Source organism: Euleptes europaea, chromosome 10 (genome assembly GCF_029931775.1).
Source record: "Euleptes europaea isolate rEulEur1 chromosome 10, rEulEur1.hap1, whole genome shotgun sequence".
Lineage (NCBI taxonomy): Eukaryota > Metazoa > Chordata > Lepidosauria > Squamata > Sphaerodactylidae > Euleptes > Euleptes europaea.
Genome location: NC_079321.1, coordinates 77352929 through 77374977, shown reverse-complemented (window position 1 = coordinate 77374977; position 22049 = coordinate 77352929). Strand labels below are relative to the sequence as shown.

General features: G+C 43.9%; 1 protein-coding gene across 1 annotated transcript; it reads left to right on the top strand.

Annotated features, from left to right (window-relative positions):
* Window positions 1-577: 577 nt before the first annotated feature.
* TMEM244 (transmembrane protein 244) lies at window positions 578-21364 on the top strand. Its single transcript, XM_056856906.1, has 6 exons — window positions 578-691; window positions 5441-5526; window positions 6334-6407; window positions 10974-11099; window positions 17310-17354; window positions 21270-21364. The coding sequence occupies exons 1-6, from the start codon at window positions 659-661 to the stop codon at window positions 21362-21364; spliced, it is 459 nt and encodes a 152-aa protein (XP_056712884.1). The 5' UTR covers window positions 578-658.
* Window positions 21365-22049: the final 685 nt, after the last annotated feature.

The following is a 22049-nucleotide window of genomic DNA, read 5'->3' as shown; positions in this document are numbered from 1 at the left end:
AGAGATCTGCACAGCCACCCGTCAGGTCCAAGGCAAATCCTTCAGATGCTGGCTGCGTTGGTGGAGTTTCGCTTGCTCCAAGTGTGTATACAACTGAGGCTCCTCTTTTCCACCCATTTTGTTTACTGGAACATCAGTATATTCACTGATAGATGTGGGGAGGGGAGCACTTGGACCAAAAAAAAGTTTACTTGCCCACACATTAGGGCTTGGAATGGAGTAGCCTGCAGGCATTTTGTGGGAAGGGACTTGATTATTTGTTTGTTTTGCATTTCATATGTTTTTAGGAATGGAATTATACATTATCTTGAGGCACAAAAAGTTGGGGTATAAGTATTTGAATAAACAAAAATGGAAAGTGCTGATACATCAAACCACATGATACCAAAGTGAGCAAGGTAAGTTTTCCCTGGCCATGTTGAAAAGTAGTTTGAACATTTAATGAGCTGCTAAGGATTGTCTGCTTGCTCTTCAGCAGCTTAGAATTGGCTCACAGATGGCTTCTGCCCCAGTTCACTTTAATCCAATAATGCTGCTCTGCTCCATCTCACACTGGAGATACCGCAGTGCCTGGTGAGTGAAAAACAACCGCTTCTTCCAGCTGATATTGATGTAAGGAATGTAACTGCATCAGTGCTCTTTTACTCATCATGTGTACATGGCTCTGAAGATTGAAATTGCTGAGACCAAGGTAAAGAAAATCAAGTTGGTGTTGCACTCCAGGTCACTGCATGGCATTTAATGCACTTGGCATGTGGCAAGTATTTGGAAGAGCAATTGCCATTACCCCAGTCAGTTGTTAAGTTTAGTTTTTTGTTACTTGGCTTTTGAAATATTCAAATGAGTAGTGCCAGTAGGAGATCATCTTAATTAATGATAACAAATGCTAGAGCAACCTTGACCATAAAGAGGATGTTCTACATACGTAACATAGTTACAAAGGTGTAAATCTTGCAGGTGTTTCAGCTTACACCTAAGCTCTTGAACTGTCATTAGCTACTGCTTTATTCTGCCCAGAGATTTTTATAAATGTATAATAAATGTCCACAATCTAGAAGCAGTGTTGATTATTTTAGAGTAGCAGCTCCAGCATAAGTAGTTTAAGAATTGTGCCCTACAAATAACAGTATGTTTTTATTTTGGCTTTTAGAGGAAACAACATTTTTTGAAAGGCTTCAGATTCCTGAAACATATTTAGATCTGGGAGCAGAATGGATGTGTGTGCTTAAGTGCTTTCTTGGCTTTGGACCAGAGCACATTTGGCACCTAGTTGCAGTAGTCTTTTGGGATTGGGTCAAAAGGAGTTTGCTCTTTTAATCTTTTATACATTTTTCACTTTTTAAAAAAGTGTTCTCTGAAAATAAGTACGTCTCTATGGCTATGACAACTAGAACTGTATATAGTGTTCTAGGTGGTTGCATGAACATGGTACATGGTAACATGAACATTGTAACTTATCGCTTGGTAAATGATCATTTGTATGGACTCACTGATTCTCTCACATATTTATGATTGACCAGGGACTCAAAGAAAGGTCCGTAAGGTCCAAGTCTGGCTCACCTTTCATTTTATCTCAAGGGGAGGGACTGTGGCTCAGTGGCTAGGCACCAGCTTTGAATGCAGAAGGTCATGAAATCAACCATTAGAATCTCCAGTTAAAAGGATCAGGTAGTAGGTGATGTGAATGACCTCTCCCTGAGACCCTGGAGAACCACTGCTAGTCAGACAAATGGTCTGCTCAATAGAAAGCAGCTTTGTGTTTCTCGTATACATATTTGTTGGCATAACAGTATAGAAAATCTAGTTATTTGGAGAAAATTAATCAAAAGCTATTTAAAAATACACGTAAGTTTAAAGAAGCAATCATCTGATTCCCAAAGCTGTTTCAGCTAGGTGTCAAACACTATCCTGTTTCAAAAAAGCAATTAAGCACAGAGTGACCGGTAATTGTATGCGTATTGTCACCACCTATCCCAATGTCAAATCTGAATGTGTATCTCTCAGTGTCATTGTCCTACTGTCAAATGATAATAACTGTGATCTCTCCCACAATATTACTGTGAGGATACAATCATAAAGTCAGAAAATATTATACGGCACAGCTAGTCTGACTCATTATAACTAAAACAATCATCATCATTTTATTTTCTAATAGTGAAGTTGGGCAAATCTTTGAATACTTAAATACAGTGACTGGAGCTGTGAAAGGGCAAGACAGATCTTTCTACAAACCTGAAAAGGGGACCGGGTTTTAAGAAAAAATGTGAAATCTAAAAAAATACATAAAGGGGGGTTAAAAACCCAAAAATGATAAAAAGAGCATTTGTAAAGCAATGGATTCACTCAGTGGCTGTTGCTAGGCAACCACAGCATTCCAGGCTTGGTGTTTCTGTGAGTAAAAGGTGGGTGTGCTGGCTGGGCAGGCAGGCGGGAGCTGCTACTGCAGCACAGTGCAGAGGGAGCTGCAAGGTGCCTCATGCCTCCTCGCCGCCAGAGTGTCGGTTCCCATCCATACTGGGAGAGTAGCACCTTGGGGGGTGACCCTCTGTTGGTTGGGTCTGCCGCTGTCAGGTGGGGCCATCACACACAGGCACTCAGGACTACTGGCCACTGACAGCTGGGCTTCAGTTGGGGGTTGCACCACTCGCCAGTGGTTTTGTGGCTTCCTCCCCAAGACACCTGGCACCTGGGAAGGGGGGGTCCGAAGGAGGGCTGATCCGCCAATAGGTGGTATCTGCAATGAGAAAATAGGCTGGGGGTGTCAGGAGCAGGCCATGAAGACAGTTCATGGTTGCGCTCCCAGGTGTTGTTTTGCAGTTCTCTCCAAGGCCACATTAGATCACCACTCCGTGCCCCGTGTTTCGACTTCATGGATTCCTTCAGTGTGGGAATTGCCAAGTTCTCCTTCCTGCCACTGGGAGGGGGGTTGCCAGGGTTACTGGTTATCTTTTATTGCTTTGTATATATGCCAAATGCTTTCCCTTAGCCTTTCACTAGTAACATCTTGAGCATGACTTCTGTAACCTGTCATGCTTAATCAATAAAACTGCTTTCGTGGACTTGCCGTCTGCTGGAGTCTGTTTATGGGTTTGCCGCAGGACTAGAGCTTACAGGGGGGCATACACCTGGCCAGCATTTGGGCCAGCCGGGGCGGGCGGCTGCAGCATGGCGATGGTGCTGGCCCCAGCATTGCCTCTGACCCCAACAGGCTCAGTGTCAGGCTGGCCAGGGAGCCCGTGGAGGCCTGACCGAGGCCACAGCGCCAACTGAGCAAATGGTGGCACAGCACTCCGAGGTGGCGGGGGAGGAGCGCAGTGGAATCTCGAGGAGACGGCTGGAGGGACGGTCAGGGCAAATGTCTGTGGCCAGCCAGGCCCCAGCATCTGGAAAAAACACAAAGAGCGATCAGAGGCGGACTCCCAGAGGGACTTGCTAGTGACTCTCGCTACTGCAAGGGCAAGTCTGTGTGTCCACTGTTTCAGTGGAGACGGTTGGCTCCCGCCAGCAGTGAGAGCTCGCTCCCCCCACACAAAGTCTGCCAGGGAGACTTGAGCCCGAGCTGCCCCATCCCTGGTTTCCAGGGGTGGGCCAGGTAGAGTCCCCCAACAGTCAGGAGTTGGAGGGGGAAATCGTAAAGTCCTCACCCTGCAGAGCTGACTGGCAGCATGCCGGCCCATGCTATCAAATGAGGCCCAGCCTTGAAGTGCCACTGATGAGGGAATTTCCCTCCTTCCAGGCTTTGCCCCCATGGGGGCAGCGACTTCCTGGCATGCCCCATTGGTCAGCCTCTTAGTTGGATTCCACAGCTGCCAGGGAGAGATGGTCGAGGCATTCAGGAGGAGCAGCGTCGACCGGACAGAGAGAGTGCATGGGGCTCTGTGGGCTGCGCCAGGTAAATACCTGGTGTAACTTTTCGCTGCCAAAAGTGGGCGTTCCTCGGCCGAAAGGGTTTAGGAGCCCTCTAGCCTGAGAAACGCCCCCCGGGAACGCCCCCTCAGCCACCGGTAGCTACTTCTGTACCTCTCGGGCACTGGCACGACCCTTGTGCCTTCCCCCTCCACCGCCTGCCACCGCCAGCCTAACTGCAGTTACGCCAACCTCTGTAGACCCTGCATAAGGCCCTGCATGCCTCCTAACCACATTCAGCCCCTAACCTCAGGAATGGGCTGTAAATCTTGTGAAAGATATTTTTTTTAATGCCTGAGATCATTTTTGCTTGAAGAGCAGACAGTACTGAGCTAAATGGAGCAATGGACTAATTGTGTATGGTAGCTTTATTACCCATTGGTAGATTGGGTACAATCATTAGCATGTATGTACTGCGTGCATTTCGATTCAGCATCATCTGTCTAAAATCAGTAATCCCGCTTGAATAATCATTCTGTTATGTTACCGAAGTCAAAATAAACAATAGATTTTCCTGTTCCCAGGAAATGCAGTGAATAAGGTTTGGATCCAGGTTAACATTTGCATGGATGGGACAGTTTCAGTCTGCAAAGTGCAGCTTCCCTACCTCTCCCTTCAGCCCAAAATGCCCCCCCCCCGCTGCTCCTGGGGGACAGAGGACCTCCAGTAACAGGTTGGTGAGGATTGTAAGTCTATTATAGAAGGGGAGGGGAATCAATGAAAATGGCTCCCCCCCTTGCACACATGGAAATTTTAAGACTCAATCCTATGTGTTCAAACTTCTTCATTACAGTCTAGCACTGCAGTGGTGCTCTCAATGGTCAAATTATGCCAGTTAATAAGAAGTAACTTTTGTGCCCCAGATTTGTATTTATTCCAGTTAAATGAATGTGAAGTGTTCTCATTATCACTAATAGCTTGTAATTACTACTTCATTATTTTAAAACAATTTAAAATAGATGAACCTTTCATCATGTTTTAATTTCAATGATATTTTAAAATTGACACATAATAAGGAAACTGGAGAATATTAGTAAATGAAAAACAAGAAGTTACAAAAAAAATTTGATCAGTTAATAAGCTTTGCTTGTTATGGACTAAAAAGTATTCATGCTCTTGACAGAGAAACAATGTGCTGAAGCCCTATACAGATGGGCTAGTATCAAAGTTTCATTAAAATGGTATTATGTATAATTACAGCAATGAGAAGCTTATTTTCTGATGGTTAGTATAGTCATCAGCAGCAAGCATACATGGAAAACTTGGTGCTTTACTCCTAGTAAACCTTCTATTCATAATGCTTAATGTGTGAGTGCCTTTGTGATGCCTGCCCATCCCCATTTCTTTAAATATGCCAGTATTCTCTCTAGATGCTCCTTTGTTGTAAAACACTTCAATAACATTCTGTATTACTCACAGTGGAAAACTAACATGAAACTTAAAAAAAAAAGATGTCATGCCCAAATCTTGTTTTGGTCATTGGGATGCAAAACATGGCTTCCAGAGTAAGTTTAATTTCCTATTTCCTTTGTAGGTTATTTTGCTCAATCTGATAATATGTGTGATCATATTCTACTCCTTGTATTATGGGGTCCTGTGCATTTGTTTCACAGCATTCAGGTAAGAAATCTTGAAAAAAATTATGATGAATGAATGAATGAATGAATGAATGAATGAATACAAATGTGCCACAATGCTGGTAACTTTGCACTGCTTCCGAATATGGCCTCACCCACTTTTAAAAACTAAATACAAAACAAAATACTATTATATAAAGGCATGTTGAGATGAACAATATTTCTCTTGACTACACCTCTTCAGGCCTGATACATGTTGTTGACATGTGCACTTGACTGAATTCTTGAATAATTGTATTAAAACTGTAAAAAGGTAAAGGTCCCCTGTGCAAGTACCAGGTTATTCCTGACCCATGGTGTGATGTCACATCCTGACGTTTACTAGGCAGACTTTGTTTACGGGGTGGTTTTCCAGTGCCTTTCCCAGTCACTTTCCCTGTACCCCCAGCAAGCTGGGTCCTCATTTTACCAACCTCGGAAGGATGGAAGGCTGAGTCAACCTTGCGCCGGCTACCTGAAACTGACTCCTGTTGGGATCGAACTCAGGTCGTGAGCAGAGCTTGGACTGTAGTACTGCAGCTTACCACTCTGTGCCACAGGGCTCTTATTATTAAATGATAAAAACTGTACATCATTTAAAATATCTGTTGTGGTACATAGGATGTTTAGCTGTATAATTTTAGCAAACAAAGGCATTCGGAGACTCAACATTTGCATATACACACACACACACACACACACACACACACACACACTGCATTATCATATATATATGATAATGCAGTGAGTACCCACTTCTTGGATACCCCTATAAATCACTTTTTGAATCCTAATTGGAAAACCTTCACAGGCTGCAAATGTTGGACAGACTGGCACCCTTTGATTTTAAGACAAACCCTTCATGGATTGACCCACATTATTTAGGTAAGTTTTCTTTTTCTATACTTAAAACTTCAGGATTGTTAACTGTTTCAAGCATTTGAATGGATAAACCATTTTAAAATAAAGTATTACAATTTCAGAATGTTGTTTATGCCCTGGAAGGATAATTTGCAACATCAGGATGTTTCAGTTTATTTATTCTGTGGGGGTAGGTAACCTCTTTTTGCCTTAAGTGTCCCTCAAAATGTTACATCTATCTGTGAAGCTGTTGGTATTTCAGCAACCAGGTAAGGATAGGGATGCCAGCCTCCAGGTGGGACCTGGGGATCCCCAGGAATTACACCTCCTCTACAGACTACTGAAATCAGTTCCCCTGGAGAAAATGAATGCTTTGGAGGGTGGACTCTCTGGCTTTGTATCCCAGTGAGGTCCCTGTCCTCCCCAGGCTCCACCCCCAAATCTCCAGGAGTTTCCCAACCGGGATCTGGCAACCCCCATCAGCCGCCGGTGGCCAGGGTCACCCAGGGGGTACGAATTCTACCTAGTTAGACCCTTTTGGAGCAAGTCAAGTCCAAGCTGCTTGGGTAGCATCTCATGGATTTGCTTTGAACTCTGGTGATTGTTGTGCAGGTATGAGAAATTATGCCAGGTGTAAGCCATGATTGTTGTGTTCTTCTGCACCACTGGTCCCAGCAGTGCTGCCGAGTGCCTTGGTTCCTTGGGCAGGGCGCTAAGCAAAATAGTCTGGTATGCCACTGTTGGTAGTTGTGCCAGTGGTTGCCTACCCCTGTTATACTGACTTTCAGTAGCTTCCTATACAGATGTCCCCTTTTTCTTAGTTTCTTCCATACCACTGCATTTCTTATTCTGAAAAAGTTCTTTACTTTTTTTGTCTCTTCTTCCATTTTGCTACTTCTCACACTTATACATAGACATGCAGACATACTGCCCTTCTCCTTCAGCTAGTTAAATCAGTTAGTTTAAATATATATTAATACACACACACACACATTCAATATATATTAAGGCCTTTACTGAACTCCAGAGGCTTCCCAGCATACAATGGTCCTTACAGCACATCAGCAGCCAGAAATGAGGGGAGTACACTAGCTTCTTGGGGAAAGGAGTTACAAAGCCTGGCTGTGTACGGCTAAAAGAGGCCTGTACTATTTGTCTGCCAACCTTACCTTTGTCAAGGTAGTCACACAGAGTCACATGCAACCACCGAATCTCAGGTCACAAGCATGCTAGTCTTAAGCCATTTAGAGTGTTAAAAGTCATCACCAGCACTTTGGACTGGATCGAGAAACATAACTGAGAACCAGTGAAGATAACATAATGCTGGTTTACATTATGCTTTGGTATCCAAGCCTTCTTTCCTGTGATGGTTCCACACTAGCTGCTCTATCTAGAATTTCCATTATTGCTCACACAGTTTTAACAAATATTCCAGAGTACATAATTAGTAACTTGAGAAAGAAAGAAAGAAAGAAAGAAAGAAAGAAAGAAAGAAAGAAAGAAAGAAAGAAAGAAAGAAAGAAAGAAAGAAAGAAAGAAAGAAAGAAAGAAAGAAAGAAGAGTGACTTTGGCTGGCTACAAATTTCCACTCCCCTACCTCCTACCCCCAGTTTCCAGCAGAACAAGAACTGTAATTAACTATTGGTTCATGAGTATCACAATAGATCAGGCCAGACAGACCAAGAAGTAACCCTGAAAACAAAAGAACAAAATAAAATTAAAGGAAGAAGAAGAATGTTTATTGAAAGGAAATTTCTTCAGAAAAGATATATAGTAGGAGGATTCCTGGGAACGTTTTAATGTGAATCGTATTATATTAAGTGCTATATGGAACCACCTTTTTAATTTTGCCTGCACCTGAATGTGGAAACTAGATCCCTCAGCAGTGCAAGAACGTGCCATTCATGAACAGATGAAGCTGCCTTATACTGAATCAGACCCTTGGTCCATCAAAGTCAGTATTGTCTACTCAGACGGGTGGCAGCTCTCCAGGGTCTCAGCATTGTCTTTCACATCACCTACTTGCCTAGTTCCTTTAATTGGAGATGCCGGGGATTGAACCTGGGACTTTCTGCATGGCAAGCAGATGCTGTATCACTGAGCCATGGCCCCTCCCCAAATATTCAGAACTACCCCTGTCCTGTCAGATCACAGTATATAGATACATGTTTATAAAGAGTTTCCAACATTTCCACAGGTCAACTCTCCTCCTAATCTGTTTATGGGTTTCAAAAAAGAGTTTAGGAGGGAAATTAATTAGTGCCCAATCAGCTGTGGTCCTGGGTTCTTATTAGGTTCTACTGGAACTTATATCTGTGCAGCACTCAAAACTGTACTGCTTTATTACCTTTCGCCATTCATTTGATGCACATTCTCAGGCCTCTGCATGTTAATTGCTCTTCAGGTTTCATGCCCCATGTATGCAACCATTCCTGCACGAGGTTGATTTTCCAGAACTATGTGGTTTATCAAGGTGGACCATTCATGTGAGGCAGTTACAGCAATGTTGGCACTGGATCTAAGATTTTTTGAGTACCAGATTTGCCTTGTGACTCTGCCAAATCCAGAATATAGAAGGAGGCAAGGAAAATTACTACTAAAATTTAGTAGACTGCCCTTTAACCTTTCCTTTCCCTTATATCAAGGGCTTACTGATAAATAAAGTCAGTGTGTACAATCTTATCAGTGGGACAGAATAGATTAATTATCACTATGATTAATAACCACACTAGCAAGAGTCTGAGGAATGAATTAGTCATTCAATTCTGCATCAATATCTTGGAAAATTAAAGTAATATTACTTTCCTTTTCATTAGTCTTATTGCTCATAGAAGGCAGTTATGACAGAAGTTGCAAAGATTGATGTGAAAAGATATGGAGTATGACTTAATCGCTGTAAACTTGTTTTTTGTTTGTTATAGTCAGTCTGAACTACTGACTTTAGCTAATGAGGGATCAGGTCCTTGGAGGTTAAGTTGAATTGCCTTGTGGTCTAGACAGAGAACCAGCTGCTCAAGGCAATATTTAAGTGTGTAAACTTTTAAGTTAATTTCCTTCATGAGGTTACTGCTGTCTAAGCAACAGTAAGTACTCATAACCTACTTTAATGCAGTGTGTGATAGGATTTTGATCAAGGCAGGCAGTGGGCTACAGTAAATACTTTTGTGGGAAAGAAATTACAGTGAAAACTGTGAAAGTCTGCTATGTTTGTAAAAATGCATACTTGGAGACTTGTTAATGGAGCTTTTCGATACTGTGGTATTATAGAAGACTGTGGGATAACCCATTCACAAGAATCCATATAGAAAATATTCAGTTGTTCATAGGAGTTATAAGCTGTGCAATGGTATATTTGATAACTGCTTCTTCCACACTACTCAAGATGGCATAGGGTTTTTTTCCCCATTCCATAGTATACCTTCTTCCTGGGTCAGGAACATCACCAAAACATTTGGTCTGAAATAAAAATGGACTTCAGGAGTCCCCAACCTTTTTGAGCCTGTAGGCACCTTTGGATTTGTGAAACAATGTGGTGGGCTCAACTACAAAATGGCTACTACAGGAGGTAGAGCCAACCACAAAATGCAGGGAGTGAGGTTATGCATAACTCTTCAACATTTCAGGCAGAAACTCCATTTAATAGGATGCTTTGTTAAATGATCATATTGTTTAAAAACATTTTCTCGCATCCACACACAGTAATGCAGTGAAGATTAGTGTGCTGTAGTGACAGCTGTTGCTGAAGCAATGTTTGAAAATCTGCATGGTCGGATCAGAAGCCCTGCTGGGCAGAAGGGCCCACCTAAGCCCCCTTACCACTTTCTGGAAACACTTGGCGGCAGACTCCAGGAAAGGTGTCAGCAGTCACCATGTTATCTATGGGTGCCACGTTGAGGACCCTGGCTCTTGATGGGGGGAGGAGGGGGGAGGAGAATGAAATAGCAGCCTTGACTGCAGGTTCTAAAAGGATCACTAAAGGTCATCCAGAATCCCTGTAAAAATAGATCCTTATGAATTCCAACTTCAAAATCAACATAAGTAGAAAGAACAGGAGAATTTATTCCCCCTAATATCATAGCACATTTCATAAGTTCCAGCAAATATGTGCACAATCCATGTAGGATGATTTTTCTTTATATGTTCAGTAATTCTTACGTTATATTCAATGCATATACAGCTGAACTTGTAATTTAAACTACACACTTATCCAGGCACTGGTCCCCAGTTTCATTTCTACACTGAACACATATTGGCTCTTTCTTGCAAAGAAGAGATGTACAAATGTAGGATTTACGTGCATTCACTGTAACATGGAATAAGGCTCAGGATTCTGCCTACCCTCCCTATGAGAGCATACATACAAACTGAGATGGAAGAAGTAAGAATTTCCCTAGCAACTATGTGTCCTTGCTTATCAAAACCCATTTTACACACTGACCCTAGAGTTTTAAGAATAAAATACAATTGCCAACTTTTTAATGGTCCAGGTCTACTAACACCAGTCTATCACAAAAATTTAGCAGCCATCAGGCTGACAACATTCAGATAAAACAACCTTTCTAGTGCCGTAACGTATCTTCTTTATTTCAGTTCTTGTGGTGTCACTAGAGATAACCTACTTCATGTCTGGACTGCTTTTTGTTCTGGTTGTGGAAGAATGGGTATGGGATTATGCTGTCACTGTTACAGTCATTCATATCGCCATCACGACAGCTGGTACGTACACACTTCAGTAAATAAATTTCTAGCAAAAGAAGATCTGTTGCTATAGGTGGCAACCAGTTTTTTTAAAAGAAATCTTTGGCTTTATTGGGGCTATTTAGGCTTCCCTACTTAGGTGGCCAGCTTTTTAACTGGCTTTGTTCTTTCACTTTGAATACAGCCATGCAGGAATTGAAAAGGTAAACTTTTCCCATCACTTTATTTTCTTGGCCATTTCCATGCCAGGAAAAAGACCTTATGTTTAATCTTATTTTATTTAAGCATTTCTAACCTGCTTTTCTCCCACAATGGGGACTCAAAGCAGCTTAAACTTTGTGTGTGTGTGTGTGTGTGTGTGTGTGTGTGTGTGTGTGTGTGTGTGGTATACAAAGACACACAAACAAGGCAAGACAATCCAACATCCTGTGTTGGTGTTGGTTCTTCTAGCTCAGCTGTCGTAGGGTCACAGGCTGCAAGCTGTGTGTCATCATTTTCATAGCAGATTTCATTGTGCTAGCCAATAAAGAGATAGGAAGACAGACAGTAAGTCGGTCAGCCTAGGGGACTACTTATGCCAAGTTAACAAGAAAATCTTACTAACTGTGATGGGTGAGGAAACCAGCTCTTGCCATACCCAAGTGCTCTGGCCTATGGTTCTTGTGCAACCAAGCAAGTGTCCTGCTGACTCCAGCTGGTCAGATAAAAAGATGGGAGATGGATTTGGAGAGTGGCAACATGGAAGAAGTCATATGCTGTATCTTCCCTCCACCGTGGGTAATGAAAAGGCTGGAGGGCCCTCTAGATTGTATTGCAGCAATCCTCCTAGGACTATGTGGCTTTGGTATTCACTTTTCCGAACAGAGAGTCTGTTCACCCATTTAGAGAGTTTACAGTCTGATTCTTGCTCCTTCCGCTTCTCCACAGTGACAACTTTAAATCTAGGTGGTGGCAGTCGACTTTAGGGAGAATCAGTAGTTTAGGCTTTGCCCCTACAAGTTTGTTGGAACTGAGCAGGGAGCGGGCAAAGCAGGAAACCAAGCAAAGGCTATTTGACACTGAACGTCACACAGACCTCTCGAACTCACCAGCATTTATGGCACCCAATAGGACCAGATTTGTTCTAGCACCAGCTGAGTATTTATCCCTGTTAGAGGTGAATAAATATAGGAGGGCCTTTACGTTGGCAAGATGCTCAGCCCTACCTTCAGCAATTCTAGAAGGTAGATGTAAGAAGGTACCAAGATCAGAGAGACTCTGCCCCTGCAAGTCGGGAGAAATAGAAATAGTTGAACATGCTTTCCTTAAGTGTCCCTTTAATGAGGAAGCCAGACTAAAGTTCATAGCTCCCTTACTCAAAAAAACTACTGCTACCTCCGAAGAGGGAAAAACCAAGTACTTACTTTGGGAGGGGGATGCACTGGCCATAAAGCAGGTCGCTAGATTTTGTGCATTTATTTGTAAGACTAGCCACTTAAGAGTGGGAAACTTAAATGAACACTAATCTTTTAACCTCTCGCCTTGCATGGAATTTTATATTGTTATAATACAGTAGAATTTTTATAAGTATCCTAGGCGTCTTTTAATTTTGTATTGTATAAGGGTTTATATATATTGTTGTCTGGCTTGTGCTGTATTAATAAATATTTATTCAGTCTGATTCTCAAAGCTTTCAGATCAGGCGCTACCCTAAAGAACAAATGGTTTGAAATGCCTACCACTGGGCCAGATCCTGTTAATATATACATGGCTCAGTGTTATAGTTGGTACATATTAAATTCTATCACAAATGATCAGTGAAGTTTGTGAGGAATTAGTATTTCCACGTGCAATCATAATGTGTAAACCTTTCCCCCTTTAAACCTCAGAAGGTGAGGTTTTCGATCATGAGGTTGAAACTGCATTTGAGCCACTAAAGTGGAAGAAAGGTATTTGTCATGAGAATAATACATTCTGTTTAACGTAGGCTTTATACTCCCTCAGAAACTGACTGAAATGAATAAAGCAAACTATTATATGCCTCCTAATGTGTAAGTTGTCGTTTAAATGTTAAAACAGAAGTGTTTTTAACTCACATTCCAAACCAAGGGGCAGACTTGGTGCTTATTCTGTTTGATAAATTTCAGTGTCCTCACTTCTAATTTCCGTTTCCTTGTTTTCCTGAAAAAGAGCTTCATTTGCAGTTTTGGTCTGGAGCAGCTGCTAATACCACCCCCACCCACCCGCCGCCGCCCAATGCTGGCTACAGCACCTGTATTTCTGCTAGCTGATATTTTCCATTCTCAGGGTCAATTTGAAAATATGAGAAAATATTAACAGCCCCCAAAGTGTTGTATCTAGTATGGACAATATTTATCTTAGAACACAGGATTGTAAAAACTAACATTGTAAATTGACATTGAGAGCCAGTCTGGTGTACTGGTTGGACTAGGATCTGGGAGACCCAGTTTCAAATGCCCACTCTACTATGGTAGCTGACTTCGTGACCTTGGAGACCCCATCCCAATTCCTCCTGAGGCGCATAAATAATTTTCTTCATTACTCTTGCCTTCTTTCCTCCATATACCCATTTCCTAATAGCTTCATCCCACGCACCCACTTGCCGTGAATCTAGTTCCACCGGGAGAGTCTGAAACAAGTACATCATTTTTGATATTATAAACATTTTGGCTGCCCTAATTTTATTTAGTATACTCAAGTTTTTATTCTTCCATTCCTCCATCTTCTTACTCATCTTTTTCCATATCTCCTTATAATTAATATTTACCATTCTTTCTATATTCTTTGGTAACTGTACGCCCAAGTATTTAATTTTTTTAACGCCTGTTTCCATTCCTATATATTTCCTGACTTCCTCTTTTTCCTTTTTCGTTCCATTGAACCACATAATTTCCGTTTTTTTATGTTTACTCCCGAGAGAAGAACAATGTAAGCCACTTTAGATCCCCATTGGGGAGAAAGGCAGAGCGTAAAGATTTTTTTAAAAACCTTCCTCAAGTCAATCACAGCATGTTTGGGACTGGTCAAGTACAGTCAATTAAAAAAGGGGATAAATTGTCAGTGTTTACATCTTGTTTGAATCCCAGTGAAGGCAAATTAAAATAGAAGAATTATAGGCATGTGCAACCACAATATTCTTGAAGATGAGCAAACAAAATAGAAACAAATCCCCAAACTGCCCAAGGAATTCCTCTTATGACTTTGTGGAGGGTCAGAAGTCACTGCTATTTCTGCCTCCCACTATTGAAAATGTACATGTATCCTGTACTCCTGCCACCACATGTAAAAATAGGATGGGGGGCAATTCTAATGGGAAAATTATATATGGGAGGAAGCTAAATGCCCCCTTGCACTAAGATTGCCAACCTCCTGGTGGGGCCTGGAGATCTTCAGACTACAGATATCAGTTTCCCTGGAGAAAACGGTGGTTTTGGAGGATGGACTCAATGGCCTTGTACCGCACCAAGACCCCTCCCCTCCCCAGGCTCCATCCCTAAAACTCCAAGTATTTTCCAATCTGGAGCTGGTAACTCCCACCCCATAGGTGAAGGTGGATGTTATGTATGGTTATGTCAGTGTTCACTGAACTATACCTAACAGGTTTGCCCTAAAATAAGAAAAGGGGCAGAAAATAAATCCCAATTCAGTTTTTTTTGCTGTTAGCAAGCTCCACCCTCATCCTGTACTCATTCAGTACATTGTCCATACAGTTTCTACATGTGCACAAATTATTTGCTAGATTGCCATCTATCAGCAATGCTGATTTTATGACCTTAGGCAGATCATGAGAGGGAGGCCACCTTGGCCATCTTCTGGGCACCGAGTAGGGGTCACTGGGGGTGTGTGGGGGAGGTAGTTGTGAATTTCCTGCATTGTGCAGGGGGTTGGACTAGATTATCCTGGTGGTCCCTTCCGACTCTATGATTTTATGATTCTATGAAATAGAATCAATAATAAGCCCAGAAGTGATTAACACTGCTGTTAATGCTTGTCACCAACTTCTTGGGAGTGTGGTTGGCATGCCTACCCCCTAGGTCCGTGTTGGCGAACCTATGGCACGGGTGCCACTTCCGGCACGCGTAGCCCTTTCTGCCGGCACGCACGGTTCCTCCAAGCCGCTGGCCTTTCCGGCTCTGCCCCGCCCCAGATGGGGGAGGCTGTAGCCCAGGGGTGGGGAACCTCCGACATCATTGGCGGTGGCCCCCGGACTCTCCCACAGAAGCTGCCGCCATTGCCGCCGCTGGAGCGTGCGCGGCCGGCCAGGCGGGTGGGAGAGCGGGGAACAGAAGCCGGGCGCTCACACTCGGCATGGCCGGCGGCTTCTCCGGCGCCCTCTGGGCCTGTGTGGGCGGAGGGGCATGGCTGGTCGGTGGGTGCGAAGGAGGCGCCCTCTGCCCCACCCTGCTCGCCTCTCACAAGCCTGCCACCGCGGCCCACCGAGTGGCAAATCCAAGGCAAAACCTCCCATGCATAAATGGCCTCTTTCTTTTTCTGTCTCCCTCTGTCCTTTTCTTTCTCTCCCTTGCTCCATTTCTTTCTCCCTTTCTCTCTCTTTTTCTTTCTTTCTCTCTCTCCCTCCCTTCCTTCCCTTTCCCCCTCCCTTCCCTTCCTTCCTTCCTTCCTTCCTTCCTTCCTTCCTTCCTTCCTTCCTTCCTTCCTTCCTTCCTTCCTTCCTTCTTTCCCTCCAGCGGCTTCTCCGGCACCCTCTGGGTCTGTGCGGGCGGAGGGGAGTGCAGTCCTATTCCACCTTTGAAGTGCCCACAAGCTATCCTCCAAACACCTTTCCATTTGTCTTGATATGTAGAGAGAAAACACTAAGGAACTAGTTGCCAATCTCCAGGTACTAGCTGGAGATCTGCTATTACAGGTGATCTCCAACCAATAGAGATTAGTTCCCCTGGAAAAAATTGCCACTTTGGCAATTGGACTCTATGGCACTGAAGTCCTTCCCCAAACCCCGCCCTCCTCAGGCGCCACCCCAAAACCTCCCACTCATGGTGAAGAGGAACTTGGCAACCCTAGCCTCTCCCTCTGGGCCCCCTCTGGGGGTGGCATTCAGGTTAAATTGCCGCATTGGCACTCGGCGATAAATAAGTGGGTTTTTGGTTGCAGTTTGGGCACTCGGTCTCTAAAAGGTTCGCCATCACTGCCCTAGGTGTCTACCAAGCCCCTCACACCCTAAAGGGACCGTCCTCCTTTTGGATGAAGCATGGAGTCCTCCCCTGAATAAACCTGTAATATGTTCCCTAGCCCAATGCCTAAATGCCACCCAGCCAGTTGGGATGATAAAGCATTTAACAGTATACTCTACAAAACTAGGAATGGTTTTCTTTGCTATGATGAAGGTGAAAGCCAATTGTCCTTGGCCAATTACAATTCTGGGTAAAATATTACATCCAAGGAAGGATGGGCTGGGTTGTTGACAAAGAGGCTGAGCTGCCCCTGCCCATCCTCTTTTAAAGGGCCAGCATAGACCAAAGGGAAGCCTCCTGGCCCCATCCCCTCAATGTCCCACATCCACCAACCAAAAGGTGGGGTGGACCATGAGGTGTAACAAGGGAAAGCCAATTGAGGCACTTGCCTTGGGTGCACAAAGCTGGTCCATTAGGGCAAAAGGGGCAGTGCCCCACCAAACTCATCTTTTTGCTGCTTGCCTCCTTTGCAGTAAAAGTAAAGCCTTGCTGAATTACAAGCTGTCAGCTCCCTCCTTAATCAATCTTAGTCTTCTTGCCGCCTTGTCTTTCTGGACCTCAGCCACGTTCCTCCGTACACTTAAGTTAGTGCCCCCCCCCATTCTTCTTAAAAGCACAGCTTCTTTTCTGCGACAAAGCCCATGACCACCCAATGCAAAATTATTGAAAGAGGGTGAGGCATATTAAACTAAGGAAAGATTGACAGGCTTGGCCAATAGGTTCTTATGGAATAATTGATCAATCAGAGACTCATAAGGGTAGCAGAACCTGCTGCCCAGTGTCCATTTGTAGCACTGGAAAGTAGCTGAAGACGTAGTCAGTGGGTGTGGTGTTGTTTCACTGTGCTTTGCTGCTCAGGCAGAACTTCATGCATTTTGAGATTTACTGTTCAACTGCATTATAAATACTGACCACCTTCTAGAGGCAAAAGACCATCTACTCTTCATTTTGAATGCTTTGTTTAATATAGTACTATAATATTAGATTTTTTTTTAATTTTGCCATTAATCCTGACATTAACTCTTTCTTTATGTAGTGAGGTCTGAATTCCCTATGGCGTTGCACTGGTGGGCTGCTTTAGGTATGGTATAAATATTTACATTATTATGTTTGAAAATAGAATAGCTGTACCAGGTGTTATTAAACACTTCCTTATCTCAAAGCAAGACAAGTGATACAAGACAAGTGCTAGAATATACCATATCATCTCCTATTATCATGAGCATGGTTGTTGATCTATAACAGTGCAATCCTGAAGGGGGGATTGAAAGGGGTTTGGATTTGGCATGACTTCTGCCCCAGCCTAAGTGCCACTTACACCAGCTAAATGGGCATTTATGCCAGCACAGGGACAATTACAGTGGTGTTGGGAAGCCATGTGACAACACCACTCATGGATTCTGCCACAGCCTTGGTGGCAGCATATGTCTAATACTGGGGCTTCCGCCATTGCCATTCCTAGGGGTGGGGCTGACTTTAGACAGCTCCTTAAGCAAAAATGGTGGTGTAGCCCTGTGAAACTGCATAAGCCAGTTAAACAGGGCTCGGGGGATTTTCTCGATCAATTTGCTCACCCTGGTACAGCAAACCGATCAGGAGACGGCCTGGGTGGGCCATCCCCAAGTGCCCCTGTACTACCCCCCCCCTTAGGATTGCTCTGCCTGTTACACAAATCTATGGGCCCAATTGTTATCCTAAGTAGGAAGTCTCCACTTTAGTTGGGGGAATTAGCTGGACACAAAAAGCGAGAGGGGGTAACTGGAATCAATAACCTCTGTATACCAGGATAGTCCTGGGTGAAAACTCTCAAATGAGCAGACAGTTGTATAATTAAAATATGGTTTTATTAAAGAATAAAAATAGTAAAACAAGAAATATATTTTAAGCAATGAACATGTGTACACAAAGCACACAAGAGCTGACTAAGAGAAAAGGGAGGAAGTTGAATAGGGTTTCAGGGATGGGTGATAGTTACCAGTCTTGTAGGAAAAGTCTAGGGAAAGCAGCACCGAAGAGGGAAACAGCCACTGTTTCCAGGAGCAAAGGAAGGAACCCACACATAAGTGGGGGTGCGTGCAGGGATCCAGAACACACACACACTATGAATGGCCAAAGGACCAATATTTATACCCAAAATGGGTCCTAAGGTGGTATGAGGTAAGCTGGCAGGAAAGCCAGAGACAAAGAATTGATTTCTTTTCCAACAAAAGGACAGGAAAGGCTTGATGAGTCATGAGGACTCAAAAGAATGCCTGGACTACTCTCTTGAATACTGATTGATTGCTGAGATGCATGCAGATAGGACAAGTAATGGTCTGCTCAGAAAGCTGGTTGAATCACCTTAGGGTGACACAATGGGGATTAGCTAGCCCCATTGTCCATTCAGGCACACTTTAAGGCCAGGGGGAAAGTTCAGGGGCCAACTGCCTTCCTGCCCAGGCTTGACACACAAGATGGATTCCAAAACCCTCTGAGCGGCTTCCATTTTGTGGGGAGCAGTGTCTTACTCTTATGCCAGTCTTTGGCCCCTGGGTCTTCATGGCACCCCTTAGCGGGAGGAGGGGTCCAAACACAATCCCCCATGAAATTCACTTGCACTTAAATGAGAGGGATGTGTATAAGAGTGTTAGCACTAGGGCTGTTGATTCGGTTCGGCCCAAACCGAAAAACAGCCGAATTTCCCTCAATTCGGCAGTTTTTCGGTTCAGACGAACCGAACTCAAAAAGGGGGGGAACGGGGAGCCGAATTGGCCGAGTTTGGGTGTTCCCGAATAAATTCGGCCGATTCGGGCCCTTTCCCCCACCCCACGCACCTTCAGGGAGCTTCCCTGGAGACGCGTGGGATGCCCTTTAAACAGATTTGTGCCTCCCGGTCGGGAGGCACAAATCTGTTTAAAGGGCACCCCACGCCTCTCCAGGGAAGCCCCCTGAAGGGGGGCGGGGTGCCCTTTAAAGAGATCTGCGCCTCCCGGCCGGGAGGCACACATCTATTTAAAGCCCCCCCAGTCCTGCTGGGAGACCCGGCAAGGCTGGGGGGGTCTGGAAACCCTCTGCACTGCCTGCGCAGACAGCACAGAGGGTCTTGCCAGCCCCCTGCCAGCCCTGCCGGGAGTCCAGGCAGGGCTGGGGGGGGTCTGGAAACCCTCTGCGCTCTCTGCGCAGAGAGCGCAGAGGCGCTTGGCAGCCCCCCGCCTGCCTTCCCGGGAGTCCCGGGAGGGGGGAGGGGGGTCTTTAAACCTCTCTGCGCTGCCTGCGCAGACAGCGCAGAGGGGCTTGTTTAAAGGCCCCCCCCACGCCTTCAGGGTGCTTCCCTGAAGGCGCGGGGGGGGGCGAATTTCCCCCCGAACTGCGGATCCCCCCGAATTTCTGGGGATCCGAAGCGGGGGAGTTCGGACTTCGGCACGGCCCGAATAAAAACGGGCCGAATTTTGCCGAAGCCGAACTATACCGAATTTATTTTTCCAACAGCCCTAGTTAGCACTGCTCTGATGAGGTTCCATTTTATCAGGGCTTTGGCACAGGTGAATTCTTGCAGGACCAGCTTTAATTCAGTTTGATTTGTGCTTCTTTTAAGCCTAAACATTTCACAAGGAACTACAGGACAAGCATTTGATAAATATTTAAATCTTTTTATTGGCCCAGTCTTGCAGACTAGACAGGAGAAAGTAATTGTGCCATAATCAAGAATAACCTGGGGGGAAACCCTATCCTGATTCCCTTGAAATCAAAGACACCCATACTCAAAGTTCAGTTGAAACTGATTATGTATAATAACAGCAAATAGATAGTTCTTATCCTTGAAGACTTTCTGTTTTCTCTAATAGCTGCTGTGAACTTCAACTTCTCTTTGGTATACACAAGCAGGGAGTTGACAATGCTCTCTGTAAACTTAGAAGTTGGTGCAGTTCAAAATTCTTTCCTGACAGGCCTTGACTTTCTATGCTTGTCTAGCCAAACATATGCAAGTTTGCATAATTCTTTAGTATTCAGCTTCTCTTACATGTGTTGATGCAGCTAAACGCATGTAACTCCATAGAACCTCCCCTCTCCCGGTAATCCCTAAAGTGCTTGCTGTTAGGCAGAGTTTTTGTTTTATGCCCAGATCTTGTTAAAGGTACAGCTGCAGTGGGCAGCTGAAAAGTTGGCTTCCTAGTGATCTGTGGCTTTTTACATGGAATATCTTTCAAACTAACAACTACTGAGGAGGAAATTCAAGTACTATAGACCCCATTTGGGGACTGTTTTTAATAGAGTGAAGATGGATTTACACAAAATTTCCTTATTTCCAAATGCTGAATTTGCCATGTCACAAACATATTTAAGTCACTAGCTACAATTCCCAGAATTCCCTGGAAAGTGGGAAACATTTACATGTAGATGTGTGTGAATATGCTCAAAATGTTTTTCAGGACTTTTTTGTTATTTGTCCCCAACTTGAAGACCCTGAAATGGGGGGCAAGGCAGGACAGAAATGTTTTTAATGAAATAAATAAATAAATAAATATTGCACAAGGCTGTAATGTAGTTGGTGGTACTGGTTCCGCATATCGAATTCTTGTATTGGGAAGACTCAGCTAAGAGTAACAGGCAAGATGATAGGATATTTAAAAAGTAGGAGGAGAAAATGTAGAGCCAACATGGTATATTGGTTAAGAGCAGTGGACTCTAATCTGGAGAACCGTTTGATTCCCCACTCCTCCACCTGAAGCCTGCTGGGTGATCTTGGGCTAGTCACAGTTCTCGGAGAACTCTCTCAGTGCCACCTACCTCAGAAGGTACATGTTGTGGGGGTGGCAGAGAAGGGAAGGCAATTGGAAGTCACTTTGAAATCCCTTATGGTAGAGAAAAGTGGGGTATAAAAACCAATTCTTCTTCTTCTTCTTCTTCTCCTTCTAAAAATCTAATATATGTCTCATCCCACACAACAAAAGTTTAGTTTAAATCCTTACTAGATGATCTTAATACTGATATAGACTATTCTTGTATATCCTTTTAGGTTCTGGTCTACTTTCAATGATTTGTGTTGGACAAAGCTTGGCATACTACCTGTTCAAAGACAATTTTATTTACCCGGTTCTGGATTATTTCTGAAGTAAATATTTCATATATCTCCATTACGTCTTCTCTGAGTTCTATATTGATATTTCACAGTGGGTAGCCGTGTTAGTCTGTCTGCAGTAGTAGAAAAGAGCAAGAGTCCAGTAGCACCTTAAAGACTAACAAAAATATTTTCTGGCAGGGTATGAGCTTTCGTGAGCCACAGCTCACTTCTTCAGATACAGCTAGAATGTGAATCCATCTGTCTTTAAGTAGAGGAGAGTGAATTCAGACAAGCATTAGTATGTAAATGTTAACAGTATGTAAATGTGAATAGCAGGTGTGATGGGATTGGGTGTGATATGCAGAAGAGTCTGTGATGTCCAGGGGAGAGATGGGTGTGGAGAAATCAGCATTGGTAATGAGCCATGAATGCATTGGTAATGAGCCATGAATGCAACAGAAAGATAAGAAACTCTCCAACCTTTTACAAGACAGTTCTGGACACAACAATTCCACCAACAATATTGTCAACCTTTCCCAACATACCCTTAGCTTGGCAGAGGAATCTGTCCTTTCAAGAGGCCTATCCTTCTGCCCCACCAAGTCCATAGAGCCAGTACAACTCTGTGGTGACCTGGAAGCCTTTTTTCACCGTCTACGTTTGAGGGAATATTTCTGCCACAATACAGAACAGAATACACAGGAACAGACCTCACAGCTTCAACAATCTACTCCT

Excerpts from the sequence above, each read along its gene's own strand:
- TMEM244 (XM_056856906.1), top strand. The coding sequence starts at position 659 with ATGGCTCTGAAGATTGAAATTGCTGAGACCAAG. Across the intron at positions 692-5,440 it reads TTGAAATTGCTGAGACCAAG|GTTATTTTGCTCAATCTGAT; the intron begins GTAAAGAAAATC and ends TTTCCTTTGTAG. Across the intron at positions 6,408-10,973 it reads GATTGACCCACATTATTTAG|TTCTTGTGGTGTCACTAGAG; the intron begins GTAAGTTTTCTT and ends TCTTTATTTCAG.